This window comes from Aythya fuligula, chromosome 21 (genome assembly GCF_009819795.1).
Source record: "Aythya fuligula isolate bAytFul2 chromosome 21, bAytFul2.pri, whole genome shotgun sequence".
Taxonomy (NCBI): Eukaryota; Metazoa; Chordata; class Aves; order Anseriformes; family Anatidae; genus Aythya; species Aythya fuligula.
In genome coordinates, this window is record NC_045579.1 from 1,530,864 (window position 1) to 1,554,308 (window position 23,445).

General features: G+C 43.5%; 1 protein-coding gene across 1 annotated transcript in view; it reads right to left on the bottom strand.

Annotated features, from left to right (window-relative positions):
• The window catches only part of IFFO2 (intermediate filament family orphan 2), a 39,597-nt gene extending 16,985 nt beyond the window's left edge, over positions 1–22,612 (bottom strand). The window contains exon 1 of the mRNA XM_032201413.1: positions 21,984–22,612. Coding sequence (XP_032057304.1) covers positions 21,984–22,612 — 629 coding nt within the window. The remainder of the gene's footprint in view (positions 1–21,983) is intronic.
• Positions 22,613–23,445: the final 833 nt, after the last annotated feature.

Consider the following 23,445-nt stretch of genomic DNA (forward strand, 5'->3'; position numbering starts at 1 on the left):
GATGTGGTCTTCCACAAGGCTTAATCCCAGCAGGTTGTGGGTGCCCTCTGTTTCTCAGCAAAAAGCAGCATTGATGCCGCTTAGGTGTGCAGGCTGGGATGTCCACGGAAGGCTCAAAGCCTGGTGCTCCCTTCACCTGAAGGGAGAGCAGGTCAAGGACAGGCAGACAGGCAACTGCTCCACTGGAAAGCCACAGGAGAAGCAGTGACAGGAATAAAGAGGAAAAGCAGAGACATGAACAAGGACTACAATGCCCAAAAGAAAATGGCTGCGCATGCTACAGGCTGAAGACTATCAGTCTTATATATTTGCAGCAGCATATCAAATAGACAGCTGCTCTTGCTTGTCTCACATACACTTATTTCTTGGCTCAGATGCATCAATTGCTATGATTTCCAGCTGCATCCAAAATCTTTTTTCTGACCCTGAAATGTAAACGTCACCATCTAGATCTACTGGACTTCAGAGCCTCTCTGTTTTGTTTTATTCTTGGTTCCTTCTAAAAGAAAAAGAAAAAACAAAAATACGAATTTCAAGTCTAATCAAGCTTTTCTCCATCTTTTCCCACCTACAAGGATGTTTTAGTCATAACCATCACCCACCCACCCCCAAAAAAGGGCTAGTCTGCATTCGAGCAGTCACGGGCCTATTCCCCTCTTACCAGATGTGACATATTACATTCCAGCAGCATTCAGTCACTGCAGCTTCGGGCCCCAAACTACTTCTGCAGTCCTGTGATTAAGAGTAAGTGTCTTACATAGCTTAGAGGAGAACAAAGGATGTTTGCTCTCTTTAAAGGGAAAAGCTATGTTACGGGGGTATTAGACAAACAATACACATGAACAGTCAGCTATGGTTAAGGTTGCTTAAAGCTTTATTCCTGTAAATCTGAGTCACAAGAAAAAGTCGTGCATTTCCTCGGAAATTGGGAGGGCAGCTCTGAGTTCACCAGTACTAACACTTTCTGCTGAACAAAAGACAGCAGATGAAGACATCTCAAGAACTGGAATATCCCCTAAAACCTTCTCTAATGTTTTCCAATCCTAGTGTTCATAGATTTAAACTGAGGAGGCTCTCTTGACAAAACCAACTTCAAGACGCTATCCCACTCCTGAATACCAGCATCAATGAACACAAACTTTGTCCTTTCTTCTCTCCCAGTATCACCAAATCAAATTTCATAATACACACTGATGAAGAGAATTGCCCATTGGAGTAGATTCACAATGCCTCTTTAGGACTAGGACAGAAAGTTAGTTTTTGAGAAATTTGCCTTTCCAAAAGCAGTTCAGTAATTTTCTTTCAAAAATACAGGATTTTTAGATGTAAGCACAATATAATTTAGACAACACACTTACGAAGTATGACAGATGCAAACCTACAACTTCAGATATGTTTTTGATCAAGGCAGAAAGGCACGAATAGACTAGCTGATAGTCAATTATGCCTGATGGTATCAACTGCACTATTTCCTTCATTGAAAATATCCTTCCTTAAGGAAGCCTAACAAAAACAAAACAAAACAAAACAAACAGACCAAGAAAAAACATTTACAGTGGTCTAAGAACCTGCCATTTTCTCAGGTGTAGACTTTGAAGCTTTTAATTCTGCTTTGTTTGTGAGGGAGCACCTTCCCACTGGTTCGCAGGGAGAAAAGCAGCCATGAAAAGGAAGACCAAATTGCTTGAATGCTTAAGTCCACACCAGGAACAAAAGGGTGTATTTGAACAACGGCCATAAAATGCTCATAAAAATACATGATTCCTGAAGACAAACATATTGATGAATACGCTGATGAAGATAAAACTTATTGATGACTATGAACACTGCCCCATCCCTGGAAGTGCCCAAGGCCATGCTGGATGGGGCTTTCATCAGCCTGATATAGTGTGAGGTGTCCCTGCCCACGGCAGGGGGTTGGAAATAAGTGATCTTTAAGGTCACTTTCCCAAACCACTCTGTAGTTCTGGGATTCTATGAACTCACCGTGCCATCTCAGGGAAAAGCATCGTTGTGTTCTCTCGCATGCTAAAACACCACTATTCCATTTTTGGCATGAGATGCACCCAGCATTGCTCATCCCTAAGATATGAAGCACCTAAGATGCATTCTCTGATGCACCACACCTGCAAGGAAATGGAGAAAACACCCATCCCATTGCAGGACCGAGTAATTACACCCCTGGTGCTGCCGTCACCACTTACAGACATGTCTCTGTGCTCGCTTTCCTTTGTGGCAGCACCGCTTGTTCCTTTGTGCTTTCAGATCTTTCTGACGCCCATACGCTGTTTATGGGAACTCCAAATGGCAAGGCATGCTGCACGGCTCACCAGTGCTGGCACGAGATTTAACACTTCACACACACAAGCCTAACCAATTTAATCATCCCAGATTACTCACAGAAGTTACGTGCTGCCTCTCGTTGCATGGCTGTAGGAACATGCCCATTAATCCCCTCTCCAGCACCTAGATAATAACTATCAACATTACAGTTTGTAACTCTGCTCATTATACTCTGATTTCATCTGAATCAACTTAACGGCCCCTCAGAAGTACAAACTTATGATGCATACACAAAAGGATCCGCAGCCTAATCCTGTAAATGGCCAGAGGCAGAAATCTGGGCAGGGCACACCGCTTGAGAGGAACACATCGTGGTACCTTGGGAGAGGAAAGCGTCCTATTCAAGACTTTCTGAGCAGATGCAAACAAACTTTACGATACTAAAACCCTGCTGCAGCGTCAGTCTCTGTTTACCTGTTTGCCAGGTATCAAATCGTGTTTCTCAATCAAGAGCAGAACCCACATTTATAATCTCATGGAACCACTCCTCATTCTAGAAGGCAGACTTGGATTGTAAATGCAGATAGTCATCTACATGCTCTCGTTAGCTCAGAAAACCTGAACCATCCAAGATGGATTTCATTGAAACAAAACAAAAACAAAAAAAACTTCTGCAACACTATCTTCTATCTTCTTTTTTAAGCAAAAAAAGCCAGCCAACAATGCACCATTCTCTCTGCTTTTAGAATCCTGGCTTAAGAGTTCATTTTTCCATCCACTCTCAGTTTTGCATTAAACTAGATGCAAGGTTGCATTAAACAATTAACCAATGTTACCTCGATTATGTGCGCATTTGTAAGGTACTGTAAGACAGGCGTTCTCCTAAATTATCCCAAGCACGGGCCATTTTGATCCCACATGCCCTGACTTCTTATTGAAGCAAATTAAATGTTAGTTGATGGGCTCCATGTAAAACGTATTAATTTAATGTGAATGTCTTGATTCCATTAAAGCCTGGCTCTAAAACAACAACAGCAGCACTCAAATGAAGTCATCTGTTGCTTGCAATCAGCAGGAAAGCATCCGCTTCACACAAGTCTCAGAGTCTCCTTGCTAGAAGTCTGTCACTGCAGCATCACGTTTCCCAAATGTCAGAGTAAGGGGGGAAGCTGGCATCCTCGAACCTGCAGCAATGGTCTAGATTATACAGGTAAATTCACTGCGTAGCAGAACTCATGCTCTTCATGCTGCTAAAACCCAGGGGGTTCACTACAAAGAGAAGGTTAATATCAAAGCTCTGTTCTAGACTCATGCTCTACTTAAAATGGCATGCAGGTCTTTGAACAACAGTGATTTCTTGTGTAGAGAATTACTGAAAGAATTTCCTCTACAGGAAAACACTGCATAATTATACCTTCTGATTACATTCACCTGGAATGATGATCGAGACTTTTAATGGAACCACAATAAATATCATCTGAAAATTCATTTGTTCATTAAGTTCATTAAGCCACGCATAATGGCACAGGAGTTTAACAACTTCAAGCAGAAGCAACAGCCATGCCTGCATTCCTTTAGAGAGCAAATAATGGTGCTTTTAATACATTAGAAGCATCTACATGTAATCGTAGAATCTTCATAACATTAAATACATGTACATTTTAAGCTACATAGCTACAAGACACATGCTTCTGCATGATGTATTCTTGCAAAAACTGAACTGAAAAGAACTGAAAAACACTGAAAAGAGCAATTTTCAATCTAAGGTATCTTTTGATACCTGCACCCAGCCCCAAACACAGAAGCCCACAGACACAAGATACTTATTCAAAATAGGTCTAATACAGCATGTGAGGCTGCTGTCAGTTGTTTTCACAATATTTCACAACTACCTGACAGAGAAAGCACCTACAGAGATTTTCTGTCCTTACAAAGGAATTTGCACTATGCTGAAGCATCAGTTATGAACTCTGGCTATTTTCAACCACACAGCCAATCGAGTGAAGAAAAAAAATCCTTGAAGGTCTGCCATTTACCAATGCATCCAAGGCCACTAACGTTGGTAGTTTATTTCTACATCACTTAATAGCAAATGCACTTGAAATGCTTCTTCCTCAAAAGAAATTATGAACTTTTTTCCACTGTATGAAGAAATAGCATAAAACAGATAAGGGTATCTAGCTCACTGCTGCCCAGCTTTCTCTTTAAGCCAAGCCAGACTCTTTGACTCACTCTCAAAGGTGTTTGAATTCTGAATTGGACAAGTGTCGTGCAAAGAAGTCTTGTTTTCCCTTGCATTTGTAATCTAATCAGCATCCTAGTTGCTAACCCCTTCCAGAGGAGAGAGTCCCGAACTTCTAGAAGTAGACAAGTTACTTTCATTGGAGAGGAAAATTCTGTAGAACTTCCTCCTTCCCTAGGTATTGTCCATTCTTTACTTCGCAAAACCCATTTCAAATCCTTCTCAAGAAGACCATCCCCATGACAACATAACCAAAACCTCTGTATCATGGACCTGCCTATTCTGCAGCTGCAAGCGATTTTAAATATTGACTAACACATTAAGCCTCTGAGAAGTGTTCCCAACCACACCTATCAACAATGGCCAGGAGTACACCCTCCCAGAATGAACCTGATTAGGTAATTAATTTTATTTTTTTTCCATATGATCTTACAGCATCTTTACATTTCTGCATAGCTGTTCTGCTACCCCAGTTCATATCAGGCACATGGAAATTGTAACTGCTCTGGAGGAACTGAGCTTTCACACTTTATGAAGCAAAACCACAAAAGACCTCTGTGTATTCAGTATTTATTTATGAAGTATCCATATGCTAGAATCAGAGTATAATTAGAATCACATTTATCACTAGAGTTCTCCACACCTTAAACCAGTGTGCTGACCATAGGCGCACAACCATTTCCTGAAGCCTGCAGAAAGAGATTTCTGGTAAATCATAAAGTGCTCCGGCTGATAAGATAGCAGCAGATTGCAAGCTCTTGGAACGAGATTTACGATGTAATTCATGATATGTTAACTGTTATATCAGGTAAACTAAACACTGCTTTCCGTATCCTCCTCTTATGTTTGCCAGGGCAGCAAGCAGCTCTACAGATCTGTGCCTCACCGACCTGCACAAACACAACAAAGAACAGATCGAGCCGTATTTACTTTGCGCAGAGGGGTGGGCACAGACAGTCTGCAGCAAGGGGTTCCAGGCAGGATCAGCACTTGCTGTTTTCTACTTGGCATCAGCAGCTTAAATTCATTTTTCACCCCTGTCAAAATCTACTTGACAGCGTTTATTAACTCCTGATCAAATATACTTGTCTTAAGCATGAGCGAATAATTCTGCAGTGTGGCTCTATCGCAGTTTTTGACAGCTGAAATGCATTTTTTTCACTGGCATGACAGACCCCCAGGAAGGGGAGAGGGATTTGTGCAGTAACATGAGAACATGGGGACTCTTCCTGCCTTCCATTTTCCAGTAAGCTTTGTGGTAACTGAAGCTAGCCCAGTTCAGTTTCTAACAAAAGAGCCTTGTGAAAAAAACAATCCAGGAAAATGCAAGGCCTACAAGCTCAGCTTGTGAGCTAGCTTTCCTGGGGGGGTGGGCAAGGGCATAAGCATTTCCTCTGTATAAAAAAGGAAAAGAAGCCAAGAGCACAAGGTAAGGACAAAACAATTAGAAAAAACAATACCAATAGCCCCAGACTAGGCAAAGATGTAAGAAGATGCAAGGGGGAAAGCACACTATGCAGAAGACGAACCACTTGAAAGCCTACATCTAAACTGCTCCCCACTGCAAAAGACAAAATTTATGGTCAACTTAAAATTTTCAGCTACTAAGATCAGTCCTTAAACAGCCTGACAGCTATCAGAAACATATCAGAAATGTGAGCTGCAGAACCATTAAATTAGCTAGGATATCGACTTCCAGCAGGCTTCTCTGTCGTTAGGGTAGGTAGCTACTATTCCCTACCCCAACAGGGCACTCCGTGGCTACACTGAGTCTGCAGACCCGCTGGTGAGCAGGACTTCCAGGGTCACATCTCCGTGCCTCCAGGATACCTGCAGCAGCACTTTAGTGTGAAAGTACAAGTCAGACAGACTGTTAGTTTGCTTGACAAGTCAGCTCTGATCCCAGGAATTTGATGCAGCCCACACATGGCATAATAAACATGGTTAGGTGAATCTACGAAACATCTGATCAGATTTATACCAAAATATGACATAGATCAGTACAGCAGACACTTTTGGAAGGACGAGAATCAGAGCACTACACATTGGGTTTCTTTTTTAGCTCAACTGGGCAGAAAAGGAAAAAAAGACATATTTGTGAAGATTTTACTGCAGCCTAGGTAGCTACTGCATCAGTCTTTCTGGAACAACGCTCAAGTTCTCAGTTCTCTTCCTCTTGTATCAGTCAAGTGCAAGGCATTTCCCCCCTTTTGTAGGTATATCCGCTTATTTTTCCTCTATGTGTGTGCATATTTATATTTATTTATATATATATATATATATATATATATATATTTGTATTAGCAATAAAGAGGAAATTTAAGAAGATAGACACATCCTGATTTCACCATATTGGAGGACAGCATCATCTTCTCAAGGCTGTTTCAGCTCCTTCCCACATTGCTTTTTTTTTTTTTTATTTTTTACTTTTATTTCCCTCCAAGAGGTTTCACAGTGCCAAAGAGCACTCACTGTGCCAGCAACCACTGACGAGCACAGTTATAAAACAAAGAAGAAAGACCAAGGTCCAAAAGAAATGCAATTCTACACAAACCAAAGCCATCTCTAGGCCCACTTTTAGTGCTCTAGGCTCACTCTCAGCCCTTAGCTGTGCTTGTGACAGTCAGTTTCACCCGATCAAGCTGGTCTAGAAGACACAGCAACACGCTCCTTTCTCCACACCACGTGGCAAACCCTCAGCCCACAGAACAGCTCTGCGTGCTCCCAGGCCTGCAGAAGACAACCGTAAGCACAGCTTATGAAACAGCCACAGCAAGAGCATTGCATTCCTGTGAAACTTGTCATAACTGCAGATAAAGTAATTACTTTGACTCATTTTGAAACAGGTAATCTGAAAAGCACAGGATTACATGACTGTATACCGCTGCTAGCTACAAGTTAATTATCGAACGCTGAATTCCCATGTAAGGAAATCCCTAACAAACACAAGTATTACAAACGTCATGCATTAAAGACAACCGATCATGTACAGAAATTTATTTTACAACTCCACCCATGAACAAGATACGATTTTATGGTAGTTAGTATGGCAGACATTCAGGTGCTTGGTCCTAACATTTTGGCACATGCATACTAATAAACTCACTGTGAAATTCAGCTGAGTAAACTCATTATTCCCAACTAATGACCATTCTCTTCAAAGACAGTATTTCCAAAATACAGTGACAGACGTCATAAAACTCTAATGAAAGACAAAAAACAGAATGGAGACTACAAGCCTGAAGAAGTACTGATTGTTTCTTTTATATATATATATGTTTACACTTCCTACAAAAATAAAAAAGCTACCCATTATCCTATGCTCCTCCTGAGTAACTGTTTTATGTTTACCTACCCTGCTACAGGGTGGCAAGGGGGGGTGTTAAATTTCATTTTTCAGGTCTCATGTACACAGGTAAAGACAGGCATCTTGGAGCAAATGAGAAGCAGAAGTTCAACATCTTGAAATAGTTGTTTTTTCCTAACCCTACAATAGCAGGGCAGGAAACAGTAGCCTAACCAATGCCTTTAAATCGCGTTGCAATTACTGCAGAGACTATTCAGCATCTCAGATTCTTTGAGCCAACACACAGAAAAAGCCTGGTGCAAGTGTTAATGTGAAAAACTTGTAGAACTGCGGTCTATTGCACTGAAAAGGTCGGGCAAAACAAGCTTTTAGAGACCCTGCGCAGACAAAGGGGACTCTCAGCTGTGGAATACAGTATGCTATTATCATTGTCCCAAAAAACCCATGTGATTCCTTTGGACAGCTCATCTCCACCATCCACATCATTACTGAAATGAATACAGGCTATAGCATAACAGAATAGAGCAAGAAAAGTTTCTTCATCAAATTGTAAGGTAGGATGTTTATAAGGGAGTTACCAAGAATACTTCAGTGCTCAGTTTCAGGAACAAAACTGTGCAATGAAAGGGGATTATTATAACTGACTCATGTTATAATCACAGAAGAATCCATTCATTGTTTAAGGAAACTTAAAAATTGCTTAATGCTCTTAATTTAATCAAATGTATTCAAACAGCAGAAGATAGGCACTGGCATGCCTGTCCCAGAGTCTGACGCCATGCTGGCTTAAAAAAATAAATTATCAACAGCTTTATTCCAGGCCTTCTATGTAGTTTTAATAGCTCCTTCCCTAAGATTTAAGATGACTAATATTAGTATTTTAGAAAAAAAAATTAGAGTGCAGTTTACAGTTGTGTTAAGTAGTGTTAAGCAAACATTTACAATAAGTAAAGGCTTTCTGCAGCCAGCCACCGAAAGTGTGGTTTTCAACTCCTATCCTCCATGCTAAAATTTTTAACCAGTGATCTGATCTTGATGTCCTGTGGTTTTTAACACAAGAGGGTCCCATTCTGTTTCTCTTTTCCCTAGCATACTCATGTCTAACTCTTAGCCCTTGACCAGTTCAGCACATCACCACTAGAGGAGTAATATAAAGTACCCATTAATAAACGTAACAAGTTAGTGAAAGTATTACCAGCAGAGAGGACAACGCCAGACCTTGCTGTGACTTGTTTCTGTAGCCAAGAGCTTCCAACTTCTAAAATCTAGCACATGAGGCTTGAGCTGATTTTCAGCTTTCTCCCTCTAGTCCTCAGTTGCACAAGACCAATACACTTTTTTCCCCACTAGCCAGCTGTATTCATCTTTCCCTAACCATTTTATCCTATCCTTTTACTTCTAGTTCTCAATTCTCTTTCCTGTATTTCTGATTGTTTTCTAAATCCCCAGGAAAACAGGAGACACTTCAAGAGGTGGTAAAAATTTTAGTATGAAAAGAATGGTCTTGAGTGGTAGGAAAAGAAAAAGTAAGACATGGAGTAAAACATTTGCAGTCTACTTGTGGTGAAGAGTGCTTACTGTATCAAAAGAGTACAATTCTAGCCTTGTAGCGACTTTGAAAAGATGTCAGAAGTGTACTCCGATATGCCATCACCATTTTAAAAATACATTTGTATTTTTATGGTGTTCAGGACATTCTACTTGTAATGTCCCACCTCCTTCTTGCTGCTGAGAGCTCTCAGTAAAACACAGCCACCTTGCCAGAAGTCTGGCAGCTGAGGAGACAAGTAGTTACAGAAGAGATTTAAAGCTATAATAAGATCTACTGCTAAGCTGTCGGAAAATACAGGCAAACTTCTGTGGCATGAATTTCCCTTCTATTTTGTATAAACACCTAATGAAAGCTTTCATGAATGTCCTCTTGGAGGCTGCCAAGTTAAAATAGTACATTATCTCAGCTGATGCACATGACTACATGGAAGATCCTTACATCACAGCTCTAAGCAGTAATCTAGCAAGCTTTTAACTACAGGAAATTTTTCCCATGTAGGGTGAATAATATTTTTTTTCAGTACTGCCTCAGGACTTCATGGCAATCTGCTACTAAGTGGAAACCCTGGATGTCTCAAGTAACACAGCTGCGCTGCGGGTCTCTTGCTCTCTAGATGGAGCAGGGATTTTCTGGCACTGGAACTTTTATGCTCATGTTGGGTCCGTGGGTTCCAAGTTGAGTTCCACTGCACGCATCCAGCCAGGTGTCTTCTCAAGAGGCATTTTCACAATAAGCCACCATGAAGGCAAGTCTTACTCTGCAGAGCAAACCAAAAGTGTCTGCACAATTTCCACAGTGAACAGCTGAAAGAAATCCCACTGAAGTCAATGGCCTTTCTAAAGGAATGCTTTCAGGAATACAACAGACTAAATAGCATGTGTTGTTCTACTCTTACTTCTAAGGTCACCAGCTAGCCCAAATGCATCACTGTCACTGCACAAAGTGATCACAAAAAGCACCTTTTTCAACACCTATTGCAAGCTACTAACACAACAAATCTACCTCCTTTTCCACAGATATTTGCATCTTCTCTAGATTGACATTCAAGCCAATGATCCATTTTGGGGATGCACTGATCCACTTCTGTTGAGAGCTCAACTATGCAATTAAACATACAACAAGTTAAGGCGAGCTGCTATGATGTAGCCTGTACTCAGTACAAAACACTAGTATTTTAACAACTTCTCTCATAAAAGGTCTTGGTTGACTCTTGCTAATTTCATGAGCAAGTGCTCTCTGCAAACAGCCAGGCTGCTACACAAAATGGGCAGGGTTGGAAGGGCCCTCTGAAGATCATTTAGTCCAACCCCCCCACAGAGCATGATCACCTAGAGCACCTTGCATGGGTGGTATTTTGAATATATCTGGAGAAGGAGATGCCACAACCTCTCTGGGCAACCTGTTGCAGTGATCTGTCACCCTCCCAGTAAGGAGTGTCCCCTCACATTGAGCCAGAACCTCCTGTGCCTCAGTTTGTGCCCGTCGCCTCTCATCCTGTCGCTGGACACAACTGAAAAGAGACCGGCTCCATCCTCTTGACACCCTTCCCTCAGATATTTATATACATTACTGAGTCCATTCATGTATACAAGTATCTGTTGGAGCCATGCCACTGTTACCACCCCTGAGTGCTTCGGGAGGGCATACGCCCCAGTAAGCCCAAGTAACAAAACACTGCTCTTCTGCAGAACGGAAACAGAGATCATGCTGGAATGTATTACCACAACATTTTCATTCACTTCTGTGATTTTTTCAGCCTGAAATGCCAAGAATAATTGCACATTGCAGCTAAACCTCCTTTTCTTTACCTTTCCTTTAGGTTTACCTCTCTCTGCCCTTTCTCTCCCTCCAACTCCTTTAAGAAACAGCCTCAAAACCAAGAGCAAGAACTCTTAATCTCTGCCCCAGCACTGAAGGCCTTCATTGAACCTAAAAAAAGATCAAGGAAGCTGTTTTATAAAATGAGATCATGCTTACCAGCTTTCAGGAAACAGGAAGGCAGCTGAGATACATAGCTAGGATGCAGCAAAGTCTCAAAACTGTGGTCCTATGTATCCAGTTTTAACTTACCTATATTTTAAGAGTCGGATTATCTTTGAAAAGATAAATACATTTAAGTAAAGCCTTTACATGTAACGTCAGGATTCTAATAAGGCAAGTAACAACAAAAGGTAGGAAATAAACAGCTCTTCAAAGACTCCTGTGACACTGGAAGAAATATTTTGTACTCCTTACACAATGCTCCGAGAAACGTGAGAGTGCTTAGTCTGTTTAAGTTGCTTTAATCACTCTAGTACAATGGGCAGATTAATACAGTTTAGTATTCCTAGCTAATTACAGTGACTGGTCTTTAGAGAAGTACCATTAAACCACAGTACTCTGCCATTTAAATGGAAGCAAACTAATAAAGATGACAGCTAGGAGGATATAAAATTCAAGCTTAGGCATTTCTAAATATCTGTAGAAAGGCAGAACAGTCTTAAATTCACACACACACAACAGTTGTTTTTGCTGTTACATAAACTCCCAGTGACATAACTGTTCGGTACTTAATTCAGAGATGAACAGTGAAAAAAAAAAAAAGGAGGAACAGTGCTACGTTTTCAGAAATGAGATCCAATTCTAAGGAAGGCAGTCTGAAACACTATGAGTTGGAGGCCCCAGACAATCTTTTAGTGGTTAAACAAATCTCAAGGCTGACCCTACTAATGAAAGGGAAGCTCTAACAGTTGAAAATAAATAACAAAATAGGCAAAGGCACCACCAGCCAAGCCTGCAGTGTGTTCTGCTGATAGAAACAAGCAAGCAGCCCTGCCAGCAGCTTTGTATAGATGATGCCGAGCACAGCAGTGCTTACGTTACCTGTACAAAATCTCCAGTCACCAAAAATTAGCGGGATGCAAACAGCATGCAGTGTGCAGGGAGAGGAAGAGAAGAAGGGCTTCAGGAGAGCTCCAGCACAAACTCCAGAGCAGAAGGTCAGCCAAGGCAGTGGTGTGACACAGGCTGACCTCGCTGCCTGGGAATCCCAGCAGAGCAGCTGAGTCACGGACCAGACCCCATTGAGACCAAAGGCGACTCAACAGGAAAGCCACGGCAGCACAGCACGACACATCGATCTCCATACAAGGGCCTCACATTGTGTCTTGCCGTGGATTTCAGCAGAGGGCTCAAACACTAATTAATGCCTCACTGAACACAGGAGGTGAAAGGGGAAGCCCAAGTATTTGCAGACAGGATGCTGCTTATCACAGTGCAACAAAGTGAGTCCGGTCCAGTGCACGGCCTAGCCCACAGCACCAGTAGCAGCACGGCCTGCCTTCACGTGGCCGTACGGCTCCTAATGTCTCCCACACAAACGGTCAGTAAAGGAGATGGCAAATTCCTTACAGTCAATGAAACTTAGCAGGGAAGAGCCTGACTGTGTTGCATACAAGCGGATAGGAGGATCTAATACCCAGGAGGGGAAGAGAAGCTCTAAAAGAAAAGGGGTTTATTTGCAGATTCATCACAGGCTGCATCCAAGAGCTTGATGTCCTTCAAGGACAATTATCACAAAATGAACTTACTTAAGTCCCACAGCAGTTCTTGAATTCTGTACAGCATCTCTGCAAGTGGGGCTTCGTTCCCAGGGTCACTTTGTCCCTTTTAACAAGAAAAGTTGATCTCCCACTGACAACCAGCACTTCCACACTCTGGTTAAGAATACAGATTAGTGGAAAAACATTTTCTTGTGAATTAAAGAGTTCAAGTGTTTTACACTCCTTTTTCTCCCTTTCTTTTTAAGAAAGAAAAACAGCGGGGTTTCAAAATTATGTGGATGAGAGAAATAGTCAAAGGCCAGGTGATTCTGGTATAGTCACTTGGAAAAAAATTGGTAGAAAAGTTAGGAACAGAATCCAGGATGCCCGCTGTTTCATCATATTACCAATGCTTTACTGCAAAAGTTATAAAAGAGATACCAACACAGATATTCTTATACCTGCACAGGAGAAGTTCTCTTGGGGCAGTTTTAGTGACAGTAGTTTTTAGAACTCTTCCAATGTTCCCATTACAATTCAATATTAATGCACCCATGCCATTCTATGGAATTACACCAATACTTTGTGTTTTTTTTTTTTGTTAACTAGGTTTGACTTACAAAGGCTTGACTTCTATGAACAGACACAGGCCTGCTAAATTTAAATTCTGTTCCCTGTATCAGATTAGGCTTCATTAAGAAGAAACACAACTCTGTTTCCCCCCATTCCCCTGACATACAGACAAGTTTTATCTGTAAGAGTCTAGCAACAGAAATATTTTTTTTCTGCTGAAACCATTGATTTGGAGTAAATACTAAGCCAAGATCCTTTTGATCTTTCTAATTCCAGCATCAGTCACTGGATGGACTCAATGCATCTACTGTATTTAGGGGTAAAGAGAGATCCAGTCCTATTATTATCACTTCCTTCTACATCTCTCTTCTCTGTGTTTAATGAGCCACTGTAAATTACTACGTTTGCTAGCTCACATGAAGAAGACCAAGTTAATTCCTCCCTGGCTTTCCTCTCCTTAGTACAAGGTATGCAAGCTGTCACATCTTTCAACCAACGTTAATCTCTACTTACACATACAAAAAGCCATAGATTTACATGCAAAAGTAAACAAAAAGGAGTCTGTAAAGCTACAGCACACCTGGGTACTGGTAGCTGGCATTTTACAACGTAGAATTTAATCTGAAGTGTACTTTTTTAACAAGGGCTTTGTGGCTTTGATTTAGATCTGTAAAAGCATTTAAGACTGGAAAAAATCAAAACATCTGGCTTGTCAAGAGATTCATGAAGTTCTGTGGAATTTGATCTGTAATGCCAAGATTTGCTTTCATCTGTATTTCAAGGCAAATTCAGAATATACCAGCTGAAATTAGCAGATTGAAGATTAGGCTCAGAACCCCATTCCAAACAACAGCAAGGCAAGCCCTCCTTTAGATCACACACACACCTAAAATCCTTCTCCGACTTCTCCAATGTGCAACGCAGCACATTGGTAGTTTCCAGATAGAAAAAGCCAAAAAAGGATGAACTGAACATTACTTGAGTGAGATCAAGCTCTGAGAAGTAGCAGTGGGCTCATTTTTGAAGCCAAAAGCTTTGAAATAGAATTGTCAGCCCTGACAGACGTGACTGGTTTCAGTCCCAAGACCTACTTGGAAGGGGATTCAAATTAATACTGTCTGGGGGGATACATCGAGTCCAGCAGAACACTTCCAAATGGAGCTCAGTAAATACCATGTCACGTGCAGATGTAAGGCTGAAGGAACGCATCATCCACAATCCAGCTTTGGGCAGATCATGCTGCGTGCTGTTAACGAGGGGCTGCATTGTTAGTGGGCACAGGGAGCCCTTCTCTCAGGGCTCACTGAATGGCCTCGTTATTCATGTAGATCCAAAGGCCAAACTGATGTCATTTTGCATACAATGATCAACACTGCTCACAGCAAGCAAAGCAGGAGAGAGAGACTCTCACACATTTTTAAGTATTTTAAACAAATGCTAAATTATTTATTTTTTAAAAGTCACTTGAAACCAAGCACCTTGTTAATCCACCCATGGTAAAAGTTGACACTGTGACAGTTCTAGAAGAGGTCACTGAATCGCCAACAACATTTCCACAAACATCTAGCATGATGTGCACAAGCCAGGCAACACATTAGCAGGCACCAGTCCTAGCCCAATCTTCTTCCACACCTACATTGAAGCAGAGAGATACAGTAAGGATGCACCTCTAGACTAGGTGACAGCCAGAGATTATGGAATGCCATACACTTGATTTATTTATTTTGCTTTGACACCAAATGCCACCCTCCTAAGTGACTTAATCAGCAAGCATGAGCACCTTGAGGTCATTAGTTACTTTTGTTAATCTCAAACCCCAAACAGAGACGTTTTAACAATATTTTTGAAACTCTGTAATTTATCAGTGGATCCAAGCCAGCACAACACTTACTTTCCGCCCACCTATTCTGAACATAAAATGGAGTCACACTCCTTCATTTCTGTTGCAAGGGTGGGAGGCATGGAAACCTGAGGATAACACCAGCCCAAGGACACTCACACAAAACATACCTGGAGAGAGTGAAATGCAGAAAAGAGAATAATACCCTAGAGAAGCCAGGCGTATTGTGGGGCAGAGCAGAGCACAGTTGGACAATAGCTTTCAAAGCACAGCCTTGCCATACATTTTCCTTGCACCCTGTTTATGAAGCATCTCGTTCTGTTTCTTACCACAAATCAGTTCAGGGCTCTGGAAACAAGATAATCTTTTACTATGGGCTGGTCACAAGGCTGCAGAAGAGCCTCAGTTAAACTAAGCAGTGTACATATGCATACTGTTGCGTCTAGACCTTTATTTTTGAAGGCCAAACCATAAAATCTCTTCCTTCTTGTACAAACACAAGCTAAACAGTTGCGCTTAAACTTTAAGTTGGAGACTTAAACCATAAAGAGCTCACAAAGAACAACATCCCGTGCATACTTTCAGCAAACTAAAAAATATTTAGTCACAAAAGAAAATGCAGGAAGCCGGCCTAAGACCTGGCAGAGCATCACCACATAACCCTAACCACAAAAAAGCAGCTGTTGAGCTGTACATGGCTTCCGCGCTTTCTTTAGCTACAAGCCCAGCACCCAGGCTGCATCACTGCAATGAAAGGCTATGATTACCCACGATGAAGCCAGAAATAACTTGTTTTTACATTTGTTTTTGCCTCACCCCTAAATTGCAAGGGTCTTTAGAGATTATTTGGGTTTGAGATCAGAGGTATCTGGGGGGTTTTGCTCCCCTCCCACAGACCTACGCAATTCTCAAGCTCTGCTTTGAAAGTCTTTTTTCTCTTCACAAAGTCCGAGGCTTCCCAGTGAGTCACGAGAGGAATCAAAAGGTAAATTCAAAATGCACACAGCAAGTCTTGTGGTTCTCTTTCAACAGGGGAAGCTGTTCTTTGAAGAGCAGGGCACAGATCCTGGCCCAAGTTTCTCTGAAACTCTAACCACAACATAACGTGGAGATTTTTCCCCCCACCACATCCAATCTAGCTCATTTGCAAATTCATTATTTTAATCAGAAATCGGAGTTAATAGTTAGACAAAGATAAAGTTCAGAGTAAATAGCTAACACCATTTCAAATCAATCCTAGCATCTCAGCCCTCTCTGGCTGCTCTCCTTTCGAGCCAGTTCAGTAAGGTGCACATGCGCACGCACACGCACGCAGCTACTGAAGTATTTAACAGAACACTGCCTCAAGCCCACCCGGGTCCATGGGGCACTGTTGGAAAGTAGAACAAAAGGAAAAAATGCCTCTCCTCCTGAAATTTCTCCTACATTACTACAGCCCAGGAATCCCAGTTTCTAGTTACACCAATGGAAAAAAAAAAAAAAAAGAAAAAAGAAAAAAAAAAAAAAAAAAAACTAAGATTTATTAGAGCGCTCCAGATATTCACATATCATCGGATAAGGCATGTCTCTGCAGCAGCATATTAGAAACAGCAATAGCACGGTTTAAGGACAAACATGTCTGACAGCAAACGTTATTCGTAAAGTGATTGATTTGCACAGCTCCAAACAGTACAACTTTCCAACTAACATTGATAAGGGATGTATATTTTTGCTAAAAGGCCAAGTTTTTCATCACGTCAGCGAGTTTTATCCATCCTTCACGCAGAAAACTCATGCCCTTCCAGTGCAAGTAAAAATATCTTTTTAAGGCCAAATATCAGGTTTCCCGGGAGCAAGCACTTAACATCAAACTTCACATCTTGTAAGGGGTTTCCAAAAATCTCTAATACCAGGCTGCAAGCCTGTACTGGAACTGGTAAGGAATACGAAACAATTTTAGTGGAAAGCCACAGCAAAACCTAACTAGCCCCTTTAAAATATAAAAGGGAAAGTATAAATAGCAGCATTTAATACATATATCTGGCTTTACACAGAGAATGTGGTATTACCAGCTCTGTAACCAATTGAAATGTGGACAGAAGTCTAGAATGCTGATTACATTCTTCTATAGGGATAAAAAAAAATTATTTGTTTTTTATTGGGTCTATGCGTAACATTTGCATCTTGTTACCACTGATATTTTAGCTTTAAAAGTTTTCAGACATTCCTCCAGGGTTTATCTTAAGCACGTTTTTATTAAGTTCCCTTCTTTAAAAAATGAGATCCAGTTAGTTTTGACGCGCGTTGCCTTCGACAATGATAATCTTTGTCCTTTCCAGCTGCAGCAAATTTAAGATAATCTCTTTTTCAAGTGGACTTTATTAATCTTCCAAATGAAATACCATCCTGAGGTAAAACAATTATTTCCAGTTCAACTCTTAGTAACAGTTAAGTCTCTGCTGGAAAAGACGACTAACATCTGGCCAATGCAATATCTGTACCAATTAAGAACAATTTTGAAACCATAATATACAAATCTATTCAAGCATTCGGAGCAAAGATCGCTACAGACAGATCAGCAGCCTTCTTGCATTTAGAAGGAAGGAGAAAAAAAAAACGAGAGAAAGAAGATGGAGAGCAGGGAATGACTGCAGCAGGTTTTCACCAAGTCAGCAGACTGGCTGGCCACACAGCAGCATTTTGCCTGTCATAACACACAGCGACGCACTTAGGTCTTAAAGTAGATCTCTGGAAGCTGGCGGCTGGCTGCCTCCCAGGAGCACAAGGGTCCGGCTGCCCCTCGCCAGGGGCACGCACCGTGCACAGCATCGCTGCACCACATCTGCCAGATGTGTGCATTTGGGCGTCCCGCCTTCGCCAGACTGGTGATGCTTCAGCCTCAAACAGCAATGTAACGTGGCTAATTGGGAGGGGGGACTCATTTGCTCCCCCCCTCCCCAATAAGCAAGTAGATTTAACATCCGGATGCAGTTTGCAATAGCACCACAGGCCATCACCCCTCAGTACAGCTGCCAAGGGCCCCAGCTGCCCAGGGAAGGCAGTTACACGGTGACAGCCTGCTCCACTTTCACATCCCAGCACCTTTTTTTTTTTTTAATACAAATAACCTAAAAAGATCACGGTAACCCCAAATCCCTTTCGGGCAGTGGCACAGTCACATGCACACAGTTAAACCTGCTTATCCCACCCTACTTACCCATAGAGGGAGGGCAGGATAGATCCCAAATTCAAACACTGGTCATTTAAAAACCCCATGATTGTTTGATTTCAGCTCAAAGGGGATGAAGCAAGACAGCTGGTTTCAGTTTTTTTTGCTGTCTAAAAACACATTTGTGTGTATTTCAGCTTATGACAAAGATCTGACTTTTACCTACATTTCAAGACCCTGAAAGACTGGAAGAAGAATTTTCCATCACATTAGTTTGACTACAAAGAAAGTGGACACGGTTACCATTACCACTAAAAGGGTAATAACAAAACAACAACAACAAAAAGTTACAAAGGATTTGGAATCAGATCTATTGCCAGAAGGTCTGTTAAATGCTAGCATAAGTTAAGGTGGGGAATTTTAGGTTCAGTTCTCCTATAGGTCTCCTCCAACTGTAAACTCCAACAGCTGAAGTCATAATGCACCCTGTAAAATCATGATCGTTACTAAAAAAAAAAATAATTGTAAGATTAAGGCAATTTGCTAATTTTGGTCTGAAATATCTGCTAGGCTTCTAGGGGAAACATTTTCTCATTTGTAGGTCAGGTATAAACAAAACATGGGTAAAAGATGACCTAAGTGCTCTGTTGACTATACGCTCTAGTATTTTTTTTTAAATATATATAGCTCAGAACTCCCAAATAGTCTCTTGCATTACAGTGTCCAAAAAAAAATGATCTGGGGGGACACAATAAAGGAGTTGAACATATTATCCCAGAAAAAGTTATCTGTAATGACAAAAAATTGCACAGAGAATTTCATCGGAAAGAACACCTTAAATAATTTCAGCTATTATTTTTAGGAGTAGCAGTAGTGTTACCTTTAAAACACCAGAAACAAAAAGCAATTGTTTCAACTCTGAATTCAAACATTGCATTTTTCAATTCACTAGTATGCTATAATGAGTTTGTGTCTTCAACAACAGACATCACACACAAGCATGCATTCTTGAAGAGAAGTATTCACTTGAGCAGGGTTCACTGACAGGAACACAGTCATCCACCCCGTGTTTTCCTGGTAAGAAAATAGTTTAAATAAGGAGGTTTTCCTAGCTGTGCCCTCCTAAATCAAGTGGTCAGCTTGGAAAGGGAGAAAAAGCTTCCATTGTTCTAGGAAAAAAAGGTAACATCTGCTTAAGTGTTATTGCACATCACGGTGGTGTCTTACTGGTCAGGTCATAAGGCCTTGTTGCTTCAAAGGAGGCTGCCTCCTTCTGCTGGTTCTGGAGTCAAAATGGTTATGTGGAGAGAGACAACACCAGCAGTGAATAAAAGCATTCCAACAGGCCCAGTAAACGTGGTATTTCCAGCAAGAAGATACCTGGAGCAGCACCACTTCAAAAGACCCCTATCCACAAGGCCAAGGGGCTGTGCATCTCCCTGTCCGGCTTTTCAAACGCTCACACAGCTTTGCAAGATCACAAATGCACATTAGAAACTCGTGCATGCACTTAGCTCTACACAGGCCCTCACAACATCATCAGGACACAGGCAAGAGACTAATATTCCACTTGGAGAACATTTCCCTAAACAAAACTTGAACATAAAAGGATTCCCAGCAAGATAATGGAAACACAGAGCATGTATTTATATACATGTACATATGCATACACGTGTCATGACAAAGAACCTGTTCTCTATAAAAAAAAAAAAAAAAAAAAAAAAAACATGAAAATACTTGTCCAGTCTTTCCAGGACTGCTGACAAACACTGCAATGCCACATTAGCTCAGGGTAATGTAATCAAATGGACTAATCTACTCCGTCTGCAAGAATTAAAACAAAAACAACATGATACTACCTCATAAGCATGCCAAAGCATGCTCAAGGCCACCAATGAGAAAACCAATCCACCCCAAAAGAGTGTAAGGTGTGGTGCCCATCTGTTCAGTGAAGGTCACAGAAGAGGGTAATAATCACTCCACTTATAGCAGGAACGTAAAAGACAGACTGCAAACATAATTCTAGTGTGATGCATGCTAGTGTGTATTAACCAAATTTTATTCTCAAGCATTAGGAGAAAAACCTGTTGTGAAAGCAGGAAGGGTGGCAAGAATAAGGTTTGTGATTGCCTACAGAGGCCCCCTTCACTCCATTAAATTTATAACTTTGATCACACAAAGAGTTAGACCTGAATGAAGAGAATACTTGCTGAACACAAGCAAGTGAATGCACACCAGACAGCACCAACTACGTACCAGCAGCAAAACTCAACTTAAATGACCCATTAGCAAGTTCCCATTCTCTTTGGTAAGGAAAAACCCACAAAAATCACGCAGCCATTAAAAAGAAGAAGTGTCCCCAGCTTTTGGTGACGCAGCCCACACCCGACACATACCTTCCTTACACAAGCCACCACCAAGCACCACTTCCCCTCAGCTCCACGGCTCCCATCTCCGTGGTGCCAACCATAAAAACAAACAACCCCACAGTGTGACAGCATCTACCGCTCTACACCAAAAAGAGGCCAACTGCTTTCCACCCAGATGCAGAGGGTGCTGCAGCCATGAAGCACAAAAGCTTAGAAACGAAGGCACAGCAGCCTGAAGAAATTGGACTTTGCTGGTGAACACAAAATTATTACTTGAACAGAATATTCCTGCCTATAAAGCTTCTCTAAACTAAGCTAATTCACAGGGATAGCTCTGTTATAAAAGCTGAAGTATGCAGAGAGCACACTGCAGCTCTGTTACCCTGGACGGAAGAAATTCAGGCATGCTTCACAGGCCACACAGCCAAGAAATGCTGGCTGCCTCCAGGAAAGGAAAAATAGAAAAGGATTAAATTTATTCTGCAGGAAAAACACAAGCGAGACAACACATTTTAAGCCTAAAAATGACAAAACCCCAAAATGGGAGCATTCACATTAGTCCCAAGGGACAGGTAGCTCGCAGACAATGCAGGAATTTCCCTGCAGAATCCCAACTACCTTTTTTTTTTTTTTTCTGGCCTCCATCTCTGCCACAGATACATCAAGCAGGCAAATACAGCAAAGCAAAGGGAACACTCTCAGCCACCAGGAAAAGCACCATCTGAAATCCCAGGGCTTCCCAACAGGCTAGAGGAAACCTCGGGATTACCAGGGCTTACAATGGCTGTCGTGGGGGGCTTTTGTTGCCGTTTTGACCAATTCCGAGCAACATCTTTCCGCACAAACCCTCCCCTGCAGCATTCGCAGCCCAAATATTGCAGCACTGAGCTAATTTCGGAGAGCTGGCGGACAAAACCGACTACTGATCAGTCCGGAAAACGGAGACCGGCTAAATTTAGGAGGAACCTCAGCGATGCGCTGCTAACAGCGCCTTATTGCCCTCCTCCAAAAAGAGGAGGCGAGATGGATGGAGAGGGGGTCGAGCCAAGCGCCGGGACCCCGAGAGGACCCCCCCAGACCCAAACCTTGTCCCTTCAGGCCCCTTCCCCGTCCCCCCAAGACCCAAACCCCGTTCCCCCGGGGCTCACTTTCTCTTGTACTCGTCCCTCTCCCGCTTGACTTTGGCCAGCACGTTGTAGAGCGCCCGGATCTCGGGGGTGATGGTGTCGATCTGCACGCCCACGCCGTCCGGGTGGATCCAGGAGACGCCGGGGCCCTGCACCGTCTCCAGCCCCCCGCCGCCGGTTCGCCGCACCTGGGTGTAGCTCCAGATGGTCCCGGGCAGGCGGCCGTAATGCGGCGGGGCCGGACCGGCTCCGGGGCCCCCCGCCAGCCCCGTACCGGCCAAGGGGAGGCCGCCGTCGGTTTGCACGGCCTGATCGCGGGAGAAGGTCTTGTAGCGCAGGCGGCGGTCGCGCTCGCTCTGCTGGGCCGCCAGCTGCTTCTCCAGCAGCCGGTTGCGCCGCTCCAGCTCGTGCACCTTGGCCAGGAAGCAGCGGAACCGCACGTTCAGCCCTTTCAGCAGGTGGATGTTGGAGCCCAGGTCGTTCCGCAGCGCCGCCGTCACCGGCGGGCCGCCCGATACCCCCGGGGGCCCTCCGGAGCCGCCGCCGCCGCCGCCGGGGCCGGGGCCCAGCGGGCAGGGCGCAGCCCCGCCGGCCGCCGCCGCGCCGGGAGCGAAGGCTCGGGCCATCTCCCCGAAAAGCAGCGAGTTCATGGCGGGGGGAGCGAGGCCGGCAGCGGGAGGAAGAAGAGGATGAGGAGGAGGAGGAGGAGGATGGGGCGCCGCCGCCTCGCGCTCCTTGCGGCTGCCGCCGCCACTGCCGCAGCCACCGCCGCGGTACCGGCACCCAGCGGCGGGCGGCGCGGGGAGGGACCGGCAGCGGCTCCGCCCGGCCGCGCCCCCGGGGGCTGCGGGAAGCGCCGCGGCCGCTCCTCCCCTCCCCTCCCCTCCCGTCCCCTCCCGTCCCCTCCCGTCCCCTCCTCTCCCATCCCCGGCCCAGCTCGGTCGGGTGCAGGGAGCACGGAGGGGGGCAGCGAGGCTGGTGGGGGGCTGGGGGTGTTCTCCTGGAGATAGGAGGCTCGGGGGGGACCTTATCGCTCTCTATAGGGACCTTAAAGGAGGCTGTAGGGAGGCGGCACTGGGCTGTGCTCCCACCTGCCTGGTGACAGGACAAGGGGGAATGGGCTAAAGTTGTGCCAGGGGAGGTTTAGGTTGGATATTAGGAAGAACTTCTTTACCAAAAGGGTTGTTGGGCATTGGGATGGGCTGCCCAGGGAAGTGGTGGAGTCACCATCCCTGGAGGTCTTTAAAAGACATTTAGATGTAGAGCTCGGTGATAGGGTTTAGTGGAGGACTGGTTAGTGTTAGGTCAGAGGTTGGGCTGGGTGATCTTGGAGGTCTCTTCCAACCTAGATGATTCTGTGATGCTGTGACACCCCAGGGCCAGCCCTCGTGGTGCCTTCCATCCACGCCTTCGCAGCCCTGCCCCGGGCTGAGGGGAGCTGGCCAGCGGTGGGCTGAAGGCACGAGGGATGAGGTTGTCAGCC